Below are 22,136 nucleotides of genomic sequence, written 5' to 3'. Positions count from 1 at the left end.
CCTGGGCCCCCAGCTAGGCCCAAGATGCTGGAACCAGAAAGGGGAAACGGAGAGCATCTTCAAGACCCTTTTATACTCAACCCAGTGAAACACAGAATACTCACGGTGTTTTACCTAAAGCAGTGGTTCTTAAACTGCAGCATACACCTAGATCCCTTGGAGGGCAGGTGAAAACAGACTGCCGGGCGGCCCTCGAGCCTCTGATTCAACCTGTCTGGGGAGTTTCCCGGTGATGCTGCTACCGCCCGGCCAGGGACAGCACTTTGAGAGCCACTGGCCCCAGTGAAACAGAATTAAAGTCCAAGCGCATTTTGCTGTCTTCAAAGCTGAGTTTTCTCCCAGCTCCCGGGGAGCAAAGCTGACCCTGCAGCACAGGGAGAGGAGAAGTTTGTCCTCAGCATCCCTGCCCTCACCCCGCCTCCTCCCCGGCCTCATCCCGTCCCACGTCTGCCTGCCAGTGCTCCCCAGTGCTCCCCAGGCTCGGAAGGCCTATTTCCGTGCTCCAGAACTTCACACTAAGGCTTTAGCGGCCAGAGTCAGAGGCTCATGCTCCCCAGAAGTGTCTGAGCTCTAAGAGGAAGCGCTAGGAAAGCCCTGTGGCTCTTCTAGAATGACTCTTGACTGCAGAATTTCTGGCACAGAATAAGCACCGAGGGGGAAAATTAGGGAAAGGGAGCCTGGAACCCTGTAGCAGAAGTGGTCCTGCGCAGCTCCCCAGAGGCCGGTACGGGGGGTGGTTACCACCTGGTGGGATGTGGCACAGTAGAGGTGTCCATGTGTCTGGACGGTCACTAGGAGGTTCTGGGTGCCTAAGAACCTCACCCAGGGACAATTCTGGGAAAGCCATCCACACCCACAGCTCACACACACACACACACACACACACACAGACTTCCTCCCCAACCTGACCCTTCCGCCCCTCCCCCAGCCTGGGTGGCCCCTTGGGCCCAGCCTCCTCACAGTTTTGCTCACATCCTTCGTGTGCAGAACTGCCCATCAACTACTGCATCTCACACCTGTGCACGCAGCCAGCTCCCATCTGACCAACCTGAACAAGTTGCTCCCTCACCTGTAGAAGGTGAATTTAGTCACTGTTTAACCAAAATTCAGGTTACATTTCAGAGTTCATATACTAGTATTTGGGGGGTGAAAAACAGTGTATGTAGACACATACACCTTCCCATGTATGCTTATAGGCATACACATGTGTGTGTGGGTTGGGGTGTGTGTGTGTGTACCACCCCAGGGTAGATGTGATAGAGATATAATAATAAAAGTGTTAAAGGAGGGAGGGGATAGCTCAGTGGTAGAGTGTGTGCTTAGCATGCACGAGGTCCTGGGTTCAATCCCCAGTACCTCTGTTAAGTAAAAAAATTATAATAATAAATACACCTAATTACCTCCCACCCCCTCAAACAACAAAACAAAGCAAAGAAATAATGAAGGTGTTAAGGAAAATGGATAAGCAGATACAGATATAAAAGGCGTAGATACAGAAGCATAGAATAGACATAAACAGAAATATGTGAAGTATCCCATATGGAGGTCTGTACTTAAGGAGATGCCTGAGCAAGCAGACAAATGCTGTGGGTGTCACTGGCCCCACTGGTAATCCCAAAAGGGCTGAGAGGAGTTGTGATAGAAATTTGGTGGTGCGGCTGCACGACAGTCGTCTTTCTTTTTCTCTGCAGGAGTTGGCGACTTCAGTGTGTGGGAGTTCTCTGGAAATCCTGTGTATTTCTGCTGTTACGACTATTTTGCTGCCAATGATCCCACGTCCATCCATGCCATTGTTTTCAGTCTAGAAGAGCCCTACGAGATCCAGCTGAATCAAGTGATTTTCTGGCTCAGTTTCCTGAAGTCTCTTGTCCCGGTTGAAGAACCCATAGGTAAGATGGGTTCACTCACCTGAGGTGCCCCTGCGGGAAAGGGTGTCCTTCCCTGCCGGCTGGTGCCCCAGGTCGTGCCAGGGTCCTGCAGCTTCTGGCTGACGGCTGAGGCCACCCTGATTCCTCCTTCCAACTGGAAGATCTCCACTCTGGAATTTCCTAAGGCTCAGCTGTTTGTTTTGTTCTGCAGGGAGTTGCTTCACGATTTCTGCCACAGAGACTCAAGTCTGAGCAGTTCCTTGAGAGCCATTTCTCACTTTCTTTTTTCATTTTAGAGCCGTGGTCATTTTCGTTCAGTGCACAGCGGCGTGCCTCCTCTGACAGCTGTTGTGCCTTCACCAAATGGTGCACAGTTAATAAACAGAATGGGCCTTCTTTCTGTAGTTCCGTCCAAAATCAAAGAAAAGGAACCATATTGACGGAATGAACGCATTACCTTCACTTTATTCCTAGAGGAAAACACAGCGTGGACAAACTGATTTTGTTCTTTTCACACACAAAAAAAGAATCAGCCTTCCCTGGTGAAATACGAAACTCAGCAGTTAATTTTTTTTTTTTTTGAAAAGCATGTAATCATAAAATAAATTGGGCTAATTCCCCTCAGGGTACCTCCACTTTGCCTCTTCTTTCTTGTTCTTTTTCATGTTTTCATTTTAAACACTCCCATTACTGAGAGGCTGTCTGCCTGTGAGAACTGTAGGAGTTCCCCTTCTGAGCCATCTCTGTGCTGTGCTGCATTCAGTGGGCTTGCTCTGGTCTTGTAAAGGACGTCCCTGTCCCCTGCCCCAAGTCAGAGGTTAGATCTCCTCACTGAGCAAACAAGGCCTATTTGGAGGAAGATCTGAGAAGCTGCCTTGTGCCCTGTGGTGGCGTCTGGTCCACTTCTGAGCAACCTTCCTGCTGACCCAGGAAATAGGCTGGTTCCGGGTTTGGCCAGTCTTAGGCCTTCCAGAGGTCACTCCCAGCGCCAGGCAGGGGCCTGAGGCAGAGCATCCCACCTCGCCGGGGGAGGAGAGGCAGCCAGGAGGGAGGACCCGCCTCTGAAACGGTTGGCTCTCTGCCCTCAGCCTTTGGCGGCAAGCTAAAGAACCCGCTGCGAGTTGTCCTGGTGGCCACCCATGCCGACATCATGAACGTCCCCCGTCCAGCTGGAGGCGAGTTCGGATACGACAAAGACACCTCGTTGCTGAAAGAGATCAGGAACAGGTAAGCCGGCCACTGCGCCTTCAAGGGTAAAACAGCCGAAGTCACGTGACCCAGAGGAAGGAAGTTTTAATATATTTTATTGAAGTGTAGACAGTTTACAACGTTGTGTCAATTTCTGGCGTACAGCACAATGCTTCGGTCATACATGAATATACATATATTCATTTTCATGTTCTTTTTAACCATAAGTTACTACAGGATATTGAATACAGTTCCCTGTGCTGTACAGTATGAACTTGTTGTTTATCAAGTATTTTTTGGAAAACCTTTGATCACTTATATATATGAATGTGCACAGAATCACAATGTAAAAAGTATATATTTTTACTTAGTGGAAGTTTGAATTTGCAGTTCCGTTTAATATGCTAGTAATTTGAATTCTTGGTTTGTCAACTGAAGACACTCATCTGTTATCTTCCTGGTAGGAAAAACAAAGCTGCCAATGCTTTACATCTAAGATGTTACTTTCATACCCATACCCATCTTCTCCTGACTTGTAAAGTGAGTGCATGAGGCCTCACCTTTCCTGCGTCGTCGGGGGACCTGAAGCCTGTCCTCGCTGGGTTCTCAGCTTTTTGTGGAGTCCAGGGCGTCTGTCTGCACAACTAAAGCAGGCAGGGTCCCCAGGCCTCCACACCTGGGCAACATTATAGAGTCCAACAAACAGCAGGTGGGAGGTGGGGCATCAGAGCTCCCTTGCCACACGGGACCAGACTTTTGGGCCAGCAGGAGCCTGGCCCCTGTGAGAACACCTGGTAAGACTGCGTTACTCTGACCAGGGTACTGATCTTCCCTTAGGTTTGGGAACGATCTTCACATTTCAAACAAGCTGTTTGTTCTGGATGCTGGGGCTTCTGGGTCGAAGGACATGAAGGTGCTTCGAAATCACCTGCAGGAAATACGGAGTCAGATTGTTTCGGTGAGTACACCTGGACAGGGCTGGACCCGACCTCTGCCTGGACCATCCAGGGGCCCGGGAGTGGGGCTTCTTTGTGTGATCCTTTTGGTTTGGTTTGGTTTGGTTTTCATGGGACCTAGTACGAGATGTCTGCATAGCCATGTTTTTATCCTGTTGCTCTGGGATGAGGAAGGAAGGGTAGAGAAACAAAAGAGGGGACCTCAAGATGAAGGGTTGTTTTGGGCAAGGTGGGCCACCTTAGAGTGAGTGTATGAAATAATGACAGTTTGGGTGGGTTTTTTAAATTACTATTATTTTTTAATGCAGGTACTGGGGATTGAGCCCAGGACGTGTGCATGCTAAGCACGTGCCCTACCACTGAGCTCTACCCTCCCCCTGGTGGTTTGTGTCTTAAATAAATTGCTTCTTAGAAATTACAAAAGCAATTCAAAAGTGAGTTATTGCAAAATATTTGGGAAATGCAGAAAAGTGGAAAAACAGTCACCAACAAAATTCATTCATGAGTGTGAAATTGTAGATGACCAAATGGGGTGAGGCGGTGTTCTTGGATAGCCAGATCTTACTAAGTGGTTCACTTTCCCAAGTTATATAAATTTAATACAGTTCCAGCGTCTGAATGGGATTGAGAAAACTGGGGTTTTGTCTTGAAAGTTTAATAGAAGAATAAATGAGACATTATAAAAGCTCTGTAATCAATAAGTAAGTGAAATAGATTAGTCAGTGTAGAAGTAAATCAGAACATCTACAGAAATTTAATGGAAAACAAAGATGTTATTTCAATTTAATGGGAAAAATGTTTATTTGATAAATGACCTGGTACAACTGGCTATTTGCCTAGAAGGAAATAAGGTTAAATCCTACTCACTGCGAAGCCCAAAAATAAACTGTAGGCAGATTAAAGCTTTTAAATATTAAAAAATAAAAGCAAAAACAAAAACAAAAAAAAACCCCACAATGTCTGGAATGGAAATGGAAGAGAATTTATTTTTAAAATAACTTTAGAGTGCTTCAGGAAACCTTTTAAACCAAGATAGAAAACCCAGAAGTTTTCAAAGAAATGCACCTATTTGACTACATAAAAGTTAAAGGTTTTTCTGGAAAATAAATTCCATAAACAAAGTTAAAAGGTGGGATAGACCAAGAAAAAATACTTCCAATGTCTCTGACATATAAAAGGTTACTCTCCATAATATTTTAAAACTCTCTGAAATTGGTACGAAAAGGGCAAACGTCCCAATGAAAAAATGCTAAAATATAATGTTTGGGGGACTGTACCTGCTCCCAGACCCGAGCGTAGGGTCTCTCCCTGCCTCCCCTGGCGGATGCCGATGTTAGTGATACTTGGCTGTTTGCCTGATGGAAATGCCATGCGCACAATACCAGGCTCCATCTCCAGGTGGGCGTTCGGAGTTTTTAGGACCACTCTCCTCTCTCATGAAGCCTGGTCCTCGTTTTTTTCTGAAGGGGGAGGCGCCGTGGCACAGTCAGTGGGCAGGGACTAAGCCTGCTCGGCCTCGGAGAACCTGCTCACAGAAACCAGTGGGTGGCGATCACGAGCTGTGGTTTGAGAAGGACTCTGCGCCTGCGCACCAGGCGGGATGAGGGCAGGTGGGGGGACCCCCCAGCCCCACCCCGTCCTGGGCTGTAGGAAGTCCCTGAATCCTTGAAGTTTTGAACTGGGGCGTGACATGATGTCTGCTTCACTCGCCCCCCACCCCACCCCCCGAACTTATGAGATCAGGCAAGTGGAATCACCAAATAAATAGCCTTTATCCTCTGAATTGGGAGTGGAATTTAGGGGGCATAAAAGATATTCGAGAAGGGACTGCCTGATTAATGATGCAGTGCAATGTATGGCTGGTGGAGTCTTTAATTAGCAAAGTGTGTTGATAATGTGAGTCTGTAACATAGACTGATTTATTTAACCGAGTTCAGAGATTAAAAACCCAATTACCAAGAATTAGTCAAATTTGAAATATTTCAACAACGACCCCCATGAATACCTAATTTACTGGTTAAAAAAAAAAAAAAACCAACCATCTAATATTGATAACGATACTCACTTTTACTGTCTCTGTTCGTAAAGTGGCCATCACCTGATTGAAACACTCCAAAAGCGGGAGAAAAAACGTTGGGAGTTGGTGGACATCAGTTGATTGAGTCCACAATTCCAAAACCGTTACTGTGAAGCCACGTCATCTGTTTAACATGAGCAATAGAAATGAAAGCCTCTGTACAATTTCATATTTGATAAATACATCCTGCTTAGAGGCAGCACTGAAAAAAGAACTGCCCCAGTACTCAACCAAAAAACCACTAGCTCATCCAGAGAATTTCCGCACAGCGACATCGTTTTTATCCCAGCTCCTCCCGAGTCCCCGCAACTGTCCGTTGACCTGTCCCTTCCTGCATGTTCTAGGTCTGCCCTCCCATGACTCACCTGTGTGAGAAAATCATCTCCACGCTGCCTTCCTGGAGGAAGCTCAACGGGCCCAACCAGCTGATGTCATTGCAGCAGTTTGTGTACGATGTGCAGGACCAACTGAACCCCCTGGCCAGCGAGGCGGACCTCCGGCACATCGCGCAGCAGCTCCACAGCGTGGGCGAGGTGAGGGCTCGAGCCCTGGCGGGGGTCTGGGAGGGGCCCCCCGGGATGCACTTCTGCTCCCAGTCCCAGTGTCTGCAGGTGGGATGAGCTGGGAGGCAGAGTGGGAACTGCCCACTGCCCGTGATGTCTCCAGACGTGTGACTGTCACACGGAGCCTCGGGTGATTTTCTGAACTGCAGTTCTTTGCCCCCCTGTTCACCTTAAGAGCTGTGGTTTTGTTTTGCTTTGTTTTTTTTGTTTTCTGGCTTCTCTTAGTTCTGGAGCACGTTCTTGCTACTCTGGATGGCTGGGCCACTCCTCTGTCTCCCTGGGGCACTTGGTGCTTAGCTGTCATTCCTGCAGCCTTCAGGATGTCTGCTCTCCAGGGGGTGTTATCAGCTCCATACAGACCTCTCAGGTTCATGGACAATTGAGAAATGACAGTGACACGTCCTCAGGGAGATGACAGCTAGAGACACAAAGACAGCAAACAGTGTGCCCCAGAAATGGCCAAGAAATAGGAATCTTTGTTCCTAGTGGTGTTACGGTCAGCACTGGGGTGCAGGTTAGGAAGCCTGTTCTAATTGCATCACGCAGGGCCCATCCTTCTAGAAGGGGTGTAGCCTTCACCTTCCTCCATCACGTGAAATCAGGAGACAGTGTAAACTAGTCTGGGCCAAGAAGAACAGTTCTGAAATTTAAAAACCAGAAGCAGTTCTGAGGATTTTGAAAACCAGAAGCTTACCTTCCCAGTCTCAGGTGCCACGTCGGACCCTGTGGCCAGTTTATATGGATCATATAATCTTGAAATTATCATTGAATCCAGAAGCCAGTGAGTGGGGCCTCAAGAAGTGATTGTGTCAGCTTTGAATTCCAGTGAAACTAAAGCTAATCTACTGGCGCCTTCAGGGGTTCTTTAAATGATTGAATCCAAGGATGGGGACAAGGGAAGGACAGAAGCTTGCATCATAACATAGTGCTGGATATTTAAAAAAAAAAAGTAGCCATAGTAATAAACTTACTCTTTTTAATACAGTATTCTCTTGCCTTCTGGCATTTGAACAGCAACTTTCTAGATCATAGCCATTAACCCACATTGTTGGTATCACATCCCTCCTTGTTCTTGAGACTTCAGTAAGTAGATGAAGGCTTAAATGAAGGCAGAAAAAAAACGAAGGGGAATCTAAATCAGGTGGCCCCCACTCTGATCAGCTGCCAACCCCTCCTCCAGTCCTGATTCCTTAGTATCCGATCCAAGGGCCTTACTCACATTCCATCAGTTGTCCTTCTCATGCCTTTTCTGGGCTCAGGATCCCACATCGCACCTACCAGCCGTCTCCTTAATCTCCTCCAATAACAGACAGTTTATCGGTCTGTCTTCCGTGATCCTGAGGAGGTAGTTGTGTCTAGGACTGAACAGTAGTCCCCCAAACGCCTTATGAAAAACTAAGTAGATACTGCTCTGCCTTACAGAAATTTTCAGTCTAAGGCTCAGTTTGGAACAGAATTGGATACAGAGGGCATCTCCAAGATTTAAACCAGACGATGGGGAGAAAAGTCCTTCTGGTGCAAGCAGGTCCAGAGTCTCAGCCTCCACATGAGAGCGGAGTCCACCTTTTAATCACCATGTTTTTGCAGAACTGTTACTAAACAGAAGTTTGTGTGCCCTATGCACAGTGAGGCCAAACTGAAACATTGGGGTTTGGAGCAGAGAGAGGTTTATTGCAGCGCCGAGCAAGGAGAACGGACAGCTCATGCTTGAAAAACCCGAACTCCCCATGATGTCCAGGAAAAAGGTGTTACAGACAAGTTTGGGGTGGGGCTGCAGTGTGTGTGTGACTTTCTTCTGATTGGTTGGTGGGCAGGTAACAGGGCGTGTCCCAGGAGTCCTGTGCTCAGCCTGAAGTTGCCATCCTTCACCTGGATGGGGGCCTTAGTTCCTGCAGAAGAACTCAGAGATACTGTTATGCATTTTCCTTGAGGAGGAACCAGCACCCTGCCCCAGGCTGTGCTATTGTTCTTAGGCTTTTTTTAAAAAAAATTTTTGTTGCAGTATAGTCAGTTTACAATGTTGCTGTTAGCTGTTCCTCACTTCTCTCTGCCTTCCCTCCCTTCCCTGATTAACAACTGTTTGAATCTGCCCTTTGGAACTCAAGGAAGGTCAAGGAAGCTAAATGAAGCCTGTTTCTTACATATGAAATGGGAGACATGGAAAGGATTTGTACCAGTGAGGTACCACGATGTCCTGCTCTGTTTCAGAACTATCCCAGAACTGGGAGGGAAGGAAGGAAGGGCAAGTGTTCCATAAAGGGGAAAGTTGCTTCCATTTTGGGGAGATCACATTTTTTTTTCTCTCCTCGACTTCTGCTTTTTAAAGAAGTGAATGTGCCAGGAAAATCTAAAGTGCCCTCTGGCCATCACCTCTTGCCTCATTCCTCTCTCTTCTGTCCAGGGCCAACCTCTGTCATGGTTCTGCGTCCCTGTCTGGATCTTTCCAGACCTTTTTTATATGTACGTGTGTTAAAAGTTTACCTCACAGTCTAATATCATAACATTCTGAGTCTTTTGAAAAATGTCAAGCCTTCAGAGAAGTTGCAAGAGTGGTTCAATGAATTTTCACACCCTCTTCGTCTCATTTCACCAACTGTTTATGTTTTGCTACATTTGCTTATCTCTCTCTTTCCTGTTTATTTATTTGCTTTGCAAACAACATGACTTTATAATTTAGCTTATGTCTCCTAAGGAGAAGGACATTCTCCCACATAACCACAATATAATTAATTACCACCTCCTGGAAATACAACATTGATACAGTATTATCATTGAATGTATAGTCTTCATTCAAGTGTTGGCCACTTGTCCCAATTTCTTTCACAGCTATTTTTATTCCTTTATGTGTTTATTTGGGGATTCAGAATCCAGCCAAAAATAACCCATTGCATTCGGCTGCCATCCCTCTCTCTGTCTTTAATTACGCTGACCTTTTATAAGAAAAAGAGTCAAAGGTTGTCTTTTGAGAGTCTCCCTTTTGACATTGCCAAGTTGGTATTTTTGGCTTTTTTTTTTTTTTTTTTTTTTTTTTAGAGACAAATGGTTTATTTAGTAACAAGGAGTAAAAAGGAATTCTTAGTTCCTCTTCTCTCTTCTGATGGCTAAACTGAACTGTGGTGGTCAAATAGCAGTACACACAGGAATCCTCTCACAGTCCTTGATCTTTTGCAGAAAAGCAAAGATGCCAGAGTCACAGGACTTGGCGACTGTTGTTTTCTAGACAGAAGTGCTGGGTGCTGTGCTTTCTGATGTGGCAGTGGTTGGGACATTCTCCTTGTCTTCGGGTTTCATGGCAGGAAACAGAAGCGCTTCCTTGATGTTATTGGAGTCTGAGAAACATGGCGACGCGGTCGAGGCCCGTGCCCCAGCCACCTGTGGGGGGCAGCCTGTACTCCAGGGCGGTGCAGGAGGTTTCATCTGTGAATATGGCCTCATCAGCCCCGACAGCTTTGGCCTTGGGCTGTTCGTCAAAAAGCTGTCGCTGTTGCGTGGGGTCATGCAGTTCAGTGTAGGCATTGCATATTTCCTTTTTCATGATAAATAGCTCAAAGTGATGCAGGAAAACGGATGTGGGGTGTGAGGGGGGCCGAGTCCCAGGTCTCGGTTGAGCCCCTGGGATGTGCCCTGCCAAGTGTGGGTCCTTGGCTTCGTGCAGGAAAGAATTCAAGTGTGAGCCACAGTTGAGTAAAGGTAGATTTATTTAGAGAGATACACACTGCATAGAGTGTAAGGCAAGAGAAAGGCAAGGAAAGAGGTGTGGGAATTGGGTGCTCGGGTTAAAGTAAAAGTAGGTACACACTCCATTGGCAGAGTGCGGGCCGTCTCCAAAGGGGAGAGAGCGCGCCAAGGGCCACTAGGCGTGGTGTTGTCACTTATTATGGTCTCAGTAGCTTCACAAGCCTACAGGTAGGGTCAGTCCAACTGCCCTGGGGAAGGGGCTGGGATTCCCAGGGACTGGGCCACCACCCGTCCTTTGGCCTTTTGCGGTCAGCCTTGGAGCTGTCATGGTGCCCACTGGCATGTTATTTGATCACACTGTTACAATGAGCTTATAATGAAGCGCAAGGTCAACTAGAAGTTAAACCTCTTATTCCTTAAGACCCACTAGGAAGTGAATCTTCCACCATTTTGGTGTTAAATTGCTGCCATTCCTTGAGTGGCTGTGCCCTGCCCCCTTCCCTCCTGTCTCAAAAGGTCCAGTCGGACCTTCTTTAGAGCGTGCCATTTGGAGAGGGCTCATTATCTGTGTGGGTGATCACAGATGAATGTAGGATTGACGCGTGTCACTTCCAAGAACTCCCCGACAAGCTTATCAAGGAGCCTGGCTGTGGACCAAGGCGGAGGGCATTCACCAGCTTTTGCTGCACAGATATCATCAAGAATTTTGTGAGTTTCTTCAGTTTCAGAGGTTAGTTTCTGGCAACTCCATCACCAGGGCTTTCTCAAGCTCTTCTACCATGCTGATTTTCTGGAAGGATGGGGTGAAGTCAGTTTCATCTGCTTGGCCCTCTGGGCCATCTGGATGGTAGGTGACCTTGTAACTGCCTGTAATGTGCTTCACCGTCCCTGAAATCATCTCCATGATTTCCATGAGATCATGAGTCAGCATAGGCCATGTAGAATTCACATTGTGGGTCAGATCAATTCCTTCATTGTGGAACTGGCATCCAATTTCATAAACCCTGTCAACGCCACCAACCACCAGCATTTTATGGTAGAGTTCTGGGGCAGTTTGCATCCAGCTCATTGTGAGAGGTGATAAAAGGATTGGCCACAGCTCCCCCAGGGATAATGTTCATCATGGGAGTTTCAATCTCCAGAAATCCCAGCTCGTCCAAGAAACTTCTTATATATGTGATGATCTTAGAGCGGATGATAAATTTCTGCCTCACAAAGTCATTCAGGATCAAGTCCAAGTATCTCTGACGGTATTGTGTTTCATTGTCTTTGAGGCCAAAGTGAAGACGAGGTAACACGTGCTCCCGTAGGGAATGAGGCTCAGTTTGCCCTTCCTGGTTTTCCCACGATTGCCCTGAATGCCAATTATGTCTCCCCGGCACAGTTTGTTATTTATACAGATAAATTCTTCTGACTTATAATTCCTGGAATTGGCCATGACTTGCAACTTGACTCCCTCTTCTCGAAGGTCATAGAAAATGAGCTTTCCTCCAGAAGCCCTTTTGGCATGGATTCTACCTGCCACCTTTAAGGTGCTGTCAGTCAGGCGGTCCCCAGGCTGCAGGTGACTATATTCTTGAATAAAGTGAGTGAGCGAGATGTCTGCGTGGAATTTGTGTGGGTATGGGTCTTCCCCATTAACCTTCATTTGTAGGACTGCTTGGCTGCGGATCTTGTAGTATTGATTTGGGTCCAGGCTCTCCTCCTCTGTACCCACACCATCGTCAGCAGTGTGGCTGGTGGCAGCAGCAGTGTCCTGGCATAGTTTTTTCTCACTGAGCTCCTTCTGCTTGGCCTCCTTCTCTGCTATTTTCTTCTCAGCTTTCAGGCGTCTCTTTAGCTCATTTTTGCTCAGTTTCAGCTCGCCGCCGTCTACTTTAACTTCAGCCACCTGCACTGCAAGAAAAAAAATTTAATTGAAGTATAGTTGATTTACAGTGTTCAGTTAGTTTCTGGTGTCAGTATTGATTTGTGAGATCCGTCCACATGAACGTCCTGGGTCATTTCTTACAACGTCTGCAGATTTCATTACTATTCAGGCCCTTTTGGGCTCTGAGCAGCAGTGCATGTGGCTATGTATGTTCCTATGCATGACTTATGTTGTCCCCTCTGGCAGATCAACATCATGCAAAGTGAAACGGTCCAGGACGTGCTGCTCCTGGACCCCCGCTGGCTCTGCACCAACGTTCTGGGGAAGCTGCTCTCCGTGGAGACCCCGCGGGCCCTGCACCATTACCGGGGCCGCTACACCATGGAGGACGTCCAGCGCCTGGTGCCTGACAGCGACGTGGAGGAGCTGCTGCAGATCCTGGATGCCATGGACATCTGCGCCCGGGACCTGAGCAGCGGGACTATGGTGGACATCCCCGCCCTGATCAAGACCGACAACCTGCACCGCTCCTGGACGGACGAGGAGGACGAGGTGCGGGTCTACGGCGGGGTGCGCATCGTCCCCGTGGAGCACCTCACCCCCTTCCCCTGCGGCATCTTTCACAAGGTCCAGGTGAACCTGTGCCGGTGGATCCACCAGCAGAGCGCGGAGGGAGACGCGGACATCCGCCTGTGGGTGAACGGCTGCAAGATCGCCAACCGCGGGGCCGAGCTGCTGGTGCTCCTGGTCAACCACGGCCAGGGCATCGAGGTCCAGGTGCGCGGGCTGGAGACGGAAAAGATCAAGTGCTGCCTCCTGCTGGACTCGGTGTGCAGCACCATCGAGAACGTCATGGCCACCACGCTGCCGGGGCTGCTGACGGTGAAGCATTACCTGAGCCCCCAGCAGCTGAGGGAGCACCACGAGCCCGTCATGGTCTACCAGCCGCGGGACTTCTTCCGGGCGCAGACCCTCAAGGAGACGTCGCTGACCAACACCATGGGCGGCTACAAGGAGAGCTTCAGCAGCATTATGTGCTTCGGCTGTCACGACGTCTACTCGCAGGCCAGCCTGGGCATGGACATCCACGCGTCAGATCTCAACCTCCTGACCCGGAGGAAACTCAGTCGCCTGCTGGACCCGCCCGATCCCATGGGGAAGGACTGGTGCCTTCTTGCCATGAACTTGGGCCTCCCTGACCTTGTGGCAAAGTACAACACCAATAATGGGGCTCCCAAGGAGTTCCTCCCGAGCCCGGTCCACGCCCTGCTCCGAGAGTGGACCTCCTACCCCGAGAGCACGGTCGGCATCCTCATGTCCAAACTGCGGGAGCTGGGGCGCCGGGACGCGGCCGACTTTCTCCTGAAGGCGTCCTCAGTGTTCAAAATCAACCTCGACGGCAGTGGCCAGGAGGCCTACGCCTCAAGCTGCAACAGTGGCACGTCTTATAATTCCATTAGCTCGGTCGTGTCCCGGTGAGGGCAACCTTTGGCTTGGGCAGGGTCTGCAGAGGCAGGGGGGACACAGCCCATCTTTACCACGGGGGGAGATTCCGGAGCATCCCTTCCTGTGCCCACATCCCGAAGGACGCCGCCCTCCCTCCCGCTTCACCTGTTTCTCTGCCACTACCTCCCTCCTCTCACACATTCCGTTGTGGGTGAATGGTCTTTCTAGTTGAAGAACAGACCATATCCTTTCCTTTGGCCATTTGAGAAGCTAGCCTCCCTCCGTCTCTCACCCTCTAGTACCTTGCTTCTTACTGATAATTTTACTGGAATTCCTAACTTTTCAATGAAATTTTTTTAAACTATTATATTGATTGTCCTTTAAAAAAAAAAGCGCACATTTATCCAAAATGTGTATTTCTTATACTGTTTTCTTTGTTATACCATGTCCTCAGCTTATCTCTTTTATATTTGTAGGAAAACTCCCACGTAAGGAATCCCACTGTATGATTTATAAACAGACAATATGTGAGTGCCTTTTGCAGAAGAGGGTGTGTTTGAAATCATCCAAGTCAGCCAGGAGCTGTCGTGAAAGAAACGCTCCCTCTCTGTCTCATGCTGTAATGCTGATCATCGCCAGAGGTGCTTCACCCGAGTTTTTTTGTTTTTGTTTTTGGTTTCTTTTTTTTCCTTCTTCTTCTTCTTTTGGCAATTTTTGTGTTTCCTTTGGCAAGGAAAGGGGAGAAAGAAACCTCCTCTAGAGTGATTTCATGGCCAGTGCTGTTGCTCCGATAAGACATGTTTGTGTTTGCTTTTGTTTCAACTCAGCGTGAACGCCCTCGCGGAACCTACAGGCTGTCACGTGTCCTCATTCCCCGTCATCTCAGGTAGAAGGTTGACCCGGTTGTAGGGAGCGAAGACCTGTGTGCGAATTCAGAAGACCCTGACTCCTGACTTGTGGCAGTTTGTTGTCATTTGTGCATAGCAGATGGTCCTCCACGTTTAGATCCTGATTTGATAACTTCCTGTACTTGAAGTCTGAAAAAGAAAATAAAGGAAGCAAATTTTCTTGCAGTGATTTTAAATTGTGATAGAGTTTTAAATTGAGATAAGGGAACATGTCCTAATTCTTCTGTCCTGAGAAGCATGTAATTTTAATGTTATATCATATGTGTGTGTGTATATATATATATATATATATATATGCAGTATGTATATACATATATATTAATACAGGTATTTTTACTTAATCTATAAGATGCAGTGAAAAACTTGTTTTTCTTTTCTTTTTTGTTCTTTTTCTTTTCCTCTTTTTTTTTTTAATATAAATAAACAGTTGCTTGTCACATTTGTTTGTGGGTGTTTAATTCAAAAGGGATTCTTTTTCTCTGTTTTGCTTTCCTTTGCCAGTACCCCACCTCATGGGATAAACCAGTCCAGAGAGTGATTTCAGGGATGGAAATCAACCCAGTTTATTAGGTGCTTACCTTCCTGCTCTTCTCTACTTAGAGACCACACTGCCCCAAGGTCATCAACTAGAAACTCTAGTTTTATCTGCATGGTAGCTGTAAGTGACAAAACCCATTTCTAGTTAAGATCTTAAGGATGCTTTAAGAAAAAAAAAATGGGCAAAGGAAAAAGATTGGAAGGGCAAAGACTAGAATGGTATCGGTGATTTTCTCTATGGTGGTCGGAGTAGGGTTCATTTGTTTTGCCTAAATTGTCCACAATAAATATGATCTACTTTTCTAAGGAGAAAAGAAATAGTAATGGAATAAAACTAGAACATGGGCATGCATTGAGAGGATGGCACCGAAATTGAAATTGCAGTTGCCTGAGAGGAGTAGAACCTCGTTTTCTCATATCAACTCTCTCCTGAATGTCGACTTCATTTCTCCTGCTTCAAAAGACAGCTTCATGTCACAGGCTTAGCACCAGGCAGCCAGGACCTAGGAGGCAAGGGTTGCCTCTGGCAGCATCAGTAAATAAAACCCCAGAGAAGGATTTCGGTTGATCCAGCCTGGGTCACGGAGCCATCCCAGTGCTTGGGAGAGAGAAACGTTACATGACTGGGCTGGGCCCAGGGACTCGGGGACAGGGTTGGGGAAGGAGCTGTTCTCTTCGAAGAGGGAGTTCTGTTAACAGGAGAAAGGGACAGGGCGAGGATGCTGAGCGAATAAAGCAGGGTACTGGAAGGGTCTTGATACTTTGTTTTGTGCAGGTGTCTGTTCATAAGAGTATGGGGCCACCTAAGCTCCTAACATGCTGAAGCCATACTGAGGGATCATTACGACCCAAATTTGAAGAGTTTAAGGACCGCTGAGCTCGTTGCCCTGCCCCGAGAAATGCTGTGGGGGCCTTCAATGCCTTGAACTCTGGGTAGGCTGAAGCTGCCTGGCAAGGTCCCAGCATGGGTTGCCAGCTCTGCCTCCTGCAGGAGGGAAGAAACAGGCCATCCATAGCTCAGCTCCTGGTGCCTCAGAGCGTATCAAAAGATACAGAAGGAGCCAGAAAGAAGCCTTTCGTGGCCTTTTCCTTAGAGTTGCTATGAAATGCACTCGAGCAACATGTTCCTCATCCCCTGGGAGCTGCCACTGCCCTGGGGTGACGGAGGTCTCTCTATGGACAAGAGCATCCCAGGGACCCAAAGCCTCTGTGGAGTGGACTGGCGGGCACCTCTGGGAGTTCTGATTGGTTCCGAAATCTGGATCCCACACCTGGGAAAAGGAATCAGAACTCTGGATGGGAATTTTTTGCAGAAAGGGGTTTACAATTACTACAGGATTCCTTGAAACCATAAAACTACATTTGACCCTCTCAGTGTCCAGAATCTACACCAGTCTTACTATAAATTCTGATGGTGTGACCCCAGAAAAGCCACTCTTAAGCGAAGGGCTGGGCCTGCTGGCAGAAACAGCAGCTCGAAGCCAGCCAGGCTGTACAACCCAGGGGAGATCTGAGTTAAAAGTGGAAGGCCTTCATTGAGAGTTTTGCAAGCTGAAAAAATTCTGGAGGTGGACGGTGGTGATGTTTGCACAGCCACCTCTGGGTACTTGTTGCCACTGCACTGTGCAGTCACAAGAGGTCAAAATTAAAAACTTATGTTATATTTATTTTACCACAATTTTTTAAACATGAGGACAGAGGATAAAGGTGGAACCTAAAGACATCCAAGTAACGGTGATGCTTGGTGAGTAATACACAAGATGACCGGTGTATTTAGAGCAGCCCAGAAAAGCCGGCACCACCACCCCCCCACCCAAAAATAGAAAAATGAGGAATAGAAAAATGAAAGATTGCTTTTTGGAAGATTTGGTATTTGTTATTTTAAAAAAACTGTCAAGTGGTTATCATGGGAAGAAGAAGTAAGAATTTTGTTTGGCTTCTTTTCTTTCTTGTTTACTATTCGGTTGGAGTGTTTTGTTTTGTTTTGTTTCATACCTGGGATGGCGCCAACAGTCTTTTCGGGACTTTGGATTCTTGAGGACTTAATCAGGCCACACTGTTTCAGAGGATGACGTGCTCTGAGTCAGCATTCCCCCAACGTCCGCTGAGCGCCTGTGGAGGGCACCGCAGGCTCACGACAGGGATGCAGTGCCTAGTGGACTAGTGCCTGGGCCCCACTCCTCACACGGGCCTTGGCCTCAGGGCTCAGCTCGGCTCTCAGGAATCTGATCTCGGGCAATTTTCAGGGATGTTAGCTGTGCTATGCGTATGTCTGTGTTTCATGAGGTGAGGGATTCTCTTGCCAAAAAGACTTGTTCTCCTGGCCAAGAGCCTTGATTCCTGCTGATTCAGCTGTGAGTGCCCATTTCCCACGACGGAGGTGACTAACAGAGCATCACGAGAACTGTCTTATCCCGCCCCTCCATGCGGTCCTCCGGCCCCAGTGTGAGCCCAGTGGGATTCTGCAGGGCCCTCAGGTTCTGTCTGTCACAGCAGCAGTGATGATGGTCTTTCTGTCTTCCAAGAAAGGAAGGAAGAAGTGGAGACCAGTCACCCTAGAGGGAGGCCACGGCTGGTTCCTCTAAGTCACGTGATTCTGTGACCAGTGCTCACATGGGAAGGAGAAGCCAGGCATTTATTGCTGACAGTCTGTGCTCCCACCTCTGCGCTGGAAAGCAGCTAACCACATGCTTAGCATGCACGAGGTCCTGGGTTCAAGCCCCAGTACTGCCTCCGAAAATAAATAAATAAATAAATAAACCTAATTACCTACTCCCGCCCCAAAAAACCCTAAAATAAATTTAAAAATTACCTAGAAAATGTAAAGAAAAAGAATGCTTCAATAAAAATAACTTAAAAAAAAATTAATGGAGAGCAGCTAATCAAAGTCCTTCAGGGCCCGCCCTCCCTGGGCTCAGCGGAGCACCTGGCTTTCCAGGCAATTTGATGCAATGGAAGTTTTATTTTCCCTTTAGTTTTTTTTCTAGACTTTTTTTGGGGGGATGGTGATATTCAGGTTTACTTGATTATTTATTTTTAGAGGAGGTACTGGGGATTGAACCCAGGACCTAGACAAAGCACGTGCTCTATCACTTGAATTACACCCTCCCCCGCCAGACTTACTTTAATGTAATTGAAACCATACAAAAAAGTACAATTTTATATGCTGTTTTTTTTAAATTGAAGTATAGTCAACATATAATATCCTATTAGCTTCTGGTGCACTTGTGCTTAGCATTCATGAGGTCCTGGTCCTCTGATGAGTAAGAAAATTATAATATTAAATAAACCTAATTACCAACCCCCCCTAAAAAAACCCAAAATGCAAAAAAAAGGTAATAAAATAAAATTTTTAAAAAAGAAAAAAAAAAGTCACCAAGAAATGAACATTATCATTTCAAAATATTCTCATCGCATCTGGGTGCTCTGGTCTCTTCTGTTTGTGTAGCTTCCCTGCCATCCCGCTCAGGGGTCCCAGTTCTCCAGCTGACAAACGTTGCCTCCCCTGGGATCCAGCTGTCTAGCTAGGTCGGGGCCAGTTTGATATTTTGATGTTTATTCCAGCTTATTTACAATGGGGAAACAAAGGAGGAATTTAGCAGTCTAAACTAGCCATCCGTTGTGAAGATCCCACTAAAGGTCCTTTCATGCAGAAAAACAACCAGCCTCAGGGCAAAAATGCAAACTTGGTTATCCTGTTCTAATTTGTGGATTTAGTTCACTGCTTTCTTCTGGTGACATTGGTGGTGACATTTCACGTATCTCTCCATAAACTGGGCAACGCCTTGTTTTGACTAAAGCCTTGATTTGATTCTCCTTCATCATTTTGGGAAGAATGCTTGCTTCCCAGTGAGCAGGTGAGTAAAGGCAGCTCTCTCGTCCCATCTTGGCAAGAGAAAGAGAAAGAAGCTGGGAATGACAGTGGTGGGTGCTCCTAGGAGGGCAGCGGTGACCACCTGGGAGACGGGGGTGGGGGCGCGTAGCAAGACATGTCCGGCCCCTGGGACTATAGCTTCGGTTTGACAGCCCAGCCTTGACTTTCTGCCTGCTTAGACCGTCCTCAACTGTGAACTCTGATCAAGCAGAGGTAGAGAATTCTGAGTATCTTACGTGCAACGGCCTGCTACCTGCCTGGCCTGTGCAAACAGGAGTGTGATTTGAAGACTGTTCAAAGGTGCCTGGAGGAGGGGGCGGCAGGGGCCACATTTCAGCTGCATTCAACTCAAGCCGCGTGCTCACGGGGCCCTGGCTCTCCACGTGTATAGGTGATCGTTGGCACCAAGCCCCGGTCATTCTGAAATTACTGTTTGGCGCAGGCTGGGCTGGATTTGTGCCCAGACTGTTTAGATCCCTCTGAGTTCACTCCACTATGCAAATCGTGGAGCATCAACCAGGAACAGGTCCCCTTTCCAACAGGAATGGCCAGAACTCAGGCTGGAGGAGGGCAGGGTGTGGGAAAGGAGTTCACCAGCTGGGAAGCACCAGCCGGAAAACGGAGGGCAAGGGGCTGAAGCAGCAAGTGTCCCAACCCTTTAGAGAGACTGACATTTTCTGTCATGTTTGTCAACCTTCGTCCTCGTTACTGTCTGAGTAGGATAGGAAGTTAAGTTGTGCCCACTGGAATCACAGGACTGGCCTAAGGAAAAACGATTAACTTGAATTCTCCAGATTTCATCAACCCTCTGCACTTCCTTCCACTTCCTGGGGACTAATTAGCCCCTTTCAGATTCATCCAGGACTGTAACCCTGCCTTTGGCCCTAGTGACTCTCTCACACTGTTAAGAACTATCACATTCCTTTTTATTCTAAGAAAATTCTATTTATTTATAATTGTGTTAATTATCTTTTTCTGTGGGGAGATGGTAATTAGGTTTATTTATTTTTAGAGGAGGTACTGGGGATTGAACCCAGGACCTTGTGTATGCTAAGCATGTGCTCTACCACTTGAGCTATACCCTCCCTCTACATTCCTTTATTCTTAAAATAAATCTGGCTTGGACCTTACTCATGCAAAATCTTGTCTCCTTCACTCTTCACAGAGCTACTCCTCCTCCCCAAGTTTGTGCAAAGGGCCTGTGGTCACATGGGCAGTTTGTTTTACCACCCTTGGTCATCGCGAGATGTGTGACCTGCCCCCTCTCAGTGCCAAGCCAGCGGATGGGAAACTTTTTAGAACCCACCCTCTCTAGGCTCAGCCTAGATAATTTCCGCTTAGGTCAGAGGAGAGTCATAGAGAACAGGAAGCCCTTTCAAGAAATGTTTCCATGGAGACAGTGGCAGCGGGTTAGGGGCTGTGCCTAGGTTAATGACTGTACGTAGGGCACTGGGAAGGATGTGGTCTCTTGGTTGCTGTTCCCCTGGACTGTGAGAACGGTCATATGAGAATAAAGCATTAACTCTTGTCCTCTTGCAATTCTCTTGAATGATCATTAATGACCACTGACCTTCCGTCCAGGTCTGATACAGTCCCGTGGTGTGTGCTGTGGCTTGTCTGGAGTTACACCGCCTGCCAGCAGAGAAAGTGCCCAAACCTTTCCAAGCCTCAGTTTATTCTTCTGTAAAATGGGGATAAGGGTTACTACGGTGAGCAAATGCCATAACCTGACACAGAATGTTTGAAAGTGAACGATACATTTCTAGTTGTCAACTGGCTTCAAGAGGCCAGGGGTGGGGGTTGGATGCACTTTTTTCCCCATTTTTTTAATCTGTACTTTCTAAGTTTCTCATAATGATTACTTGTCTTATTTATTTTTTAATTAAAAAAGTAATGAGAAGGTACAGAAGAAACTGCTGTTAGGACAATGGCCAAGGTCCCTCTGAGAATCCGTGAAAACAGTCCCTACCAAGTCATTCACTGAAACTGCTGATAGGAGGAAAACAGGCCAGGCAGGCAACAGGCTTACAGCCCCATCCCCTGGAACACGACATAAGGAAACTGTGACATTATTGCTCATAAGCCAGGTAACTGGCTTAGTTAATTTTTCCACTTGGTAATGAAGCATTCACATACTTTCTGTTTTTACAACAAACCAAGGCTTTTTCCTTCAATAATGAACAGATCAGGACCTAGAGACTGAAATGTTAAGGCAATGGTTCACTCATGTCAGCTGGCAGGTCCAGTTTGCCAGGATAAACTGGATCCACCCACTAGAAGTCAAGAAAGTCATTTCTGATGTGCTTATTCTTTTCCTAAGAATACGTCAGAGATGCAGGGGAAGGACACCAGCTTCCTGGAAGGCTCACTGGTCAACAGGTCCACCATGGCAAGGTCTGGACTCAGCACTGCATCTTGCCAGAGATTCTGCCCACAGTTGACCTATTTCAACGCATCCTTCATATTTGGGGGCTCGACAATCAAGGGAAAGCAGGGGAGGAAGCAGTGATGATGGAAGCTGCTTTGGCTGAGAAACTCTGAGGGCACTATTGTTCTTTAACTCTGCATCAAACCACTAGAACAGAGCACACCTGAGGCAACGGGTTGGAGCAGCTCCAGGTGAGCATTTGTGGTCTCATGTTTCTAATCTTCTGTTCGTCTCTGCTGAGACCTAAGGCCTCAGGTACCTGGCCATCCCCAGACTTCACGGGCTTGTCACATGTCCTATTCTTTTTCTTTTCTTTTTTGTCTTTAATTGAAGTATAGTCAGTTATAATGTGTCAATTTCTGGTGTACGGCATAATGTCCCAGCCATGCATATACATACATACACTTGTTTTCATATTCTCTCTTCTTTTTCTGCGTTGTCTGACAATTCTTAAATCTTCAGGGATATATTTCAAAGTCTGACTCCAACAAGGGTGTTTTGATGCTATCAGGGCACTCTTAAATTCCAGAACATCATTAAAAATAATAGTAGCTATACACTAAGCATTATGTAATTTGTCTTCTATAATCCTTACAATCTGCCTCAGAGCTGGGCAAGTTTACCCCCCACCTTTGACAGATGAGAAAATGGAGGCTCTAGAAAGTGGTGTCTTGCCCAAGGTTACATAGCTGTTAAGAGACAGAACCAAGATTTGAACCCAGAACTATCTAATCCCAAAATCA

General features: G+C 47.1%; 1 protein-coding gene and 1 pseudogene across 6 annotated transcripts in view; one reads left to right on the top strand and one right to left on the bottom strand.

Annotated features, from left to right (window-relative positions):
- Window positions 1-14,991, top strand: part of DAPK1 (death associated protein kinase 1) — a 180,774-nt gene extending 165,783 nt beyond the window's left edge. For 5 of the 6 annotated variants that reach the window (XM_074363072.1, XM_074363070.1, XM_074363071.1 and 2 more), the window contains exons 22-27: window positions 1,692-1,889; window positions 2,957-3,095; window positions 3,894-4,014; window positions 6,434-6,622; window positions 12,447-13,675; window positions 14,123-14,991. In XM_074363072.1, coding sequence (XP_074219173.1) covers window positions 1,692-1,889; window positions 2,957-3,095; window positions 3,894-4,014; window positions 6,434-6,622; window positions 12,447-13,675; window positions 14,123-14,138 — 1,892 coding nt within the window. In that variant the 3' untranslated portion in view covers window positions 14,139-14,991. Of the gene's footprint in view, window positions 1-1,691; window positions 1,890-2,956; window positions 3,096-3,893; window positions 4,015-6,433; window positions 6,623-12,446 lie in introns of all 6 variants that reach the window. The other variant, XM_074363073.1, reaches the window with a different exon arrangement.
- Window positions 9,430-12,359, bottom strand: LOC105078845 (lysine--tRNA ligase pseudogene; annotated as a pseudogene).
- Window positions 14,992-22,136: the final 7,145 nt, after the last annotated feature.

This window comes from Camelus bactrianus, chromosome 4 (genome assembly GCF_048773025.1).
Source record: "Camelus bactrianus isolate YW-2024 breed Bactrian camel chromosome 4, ASM4877302v1, whole genome shotgun sequence".
NCBI classification, from domain to species: domain Eukaryota; kingdom Metazoa; phylum Chordata; class Mammalia; order Artiodactyla; family Camelidae; genus Camelus; species Camelus bactrianus.
The sequence above is the reverse complement of the archived record's forward strand: the minus strand, read 5'-3'. Positions and strand labels throughout refer to the sequence as shown.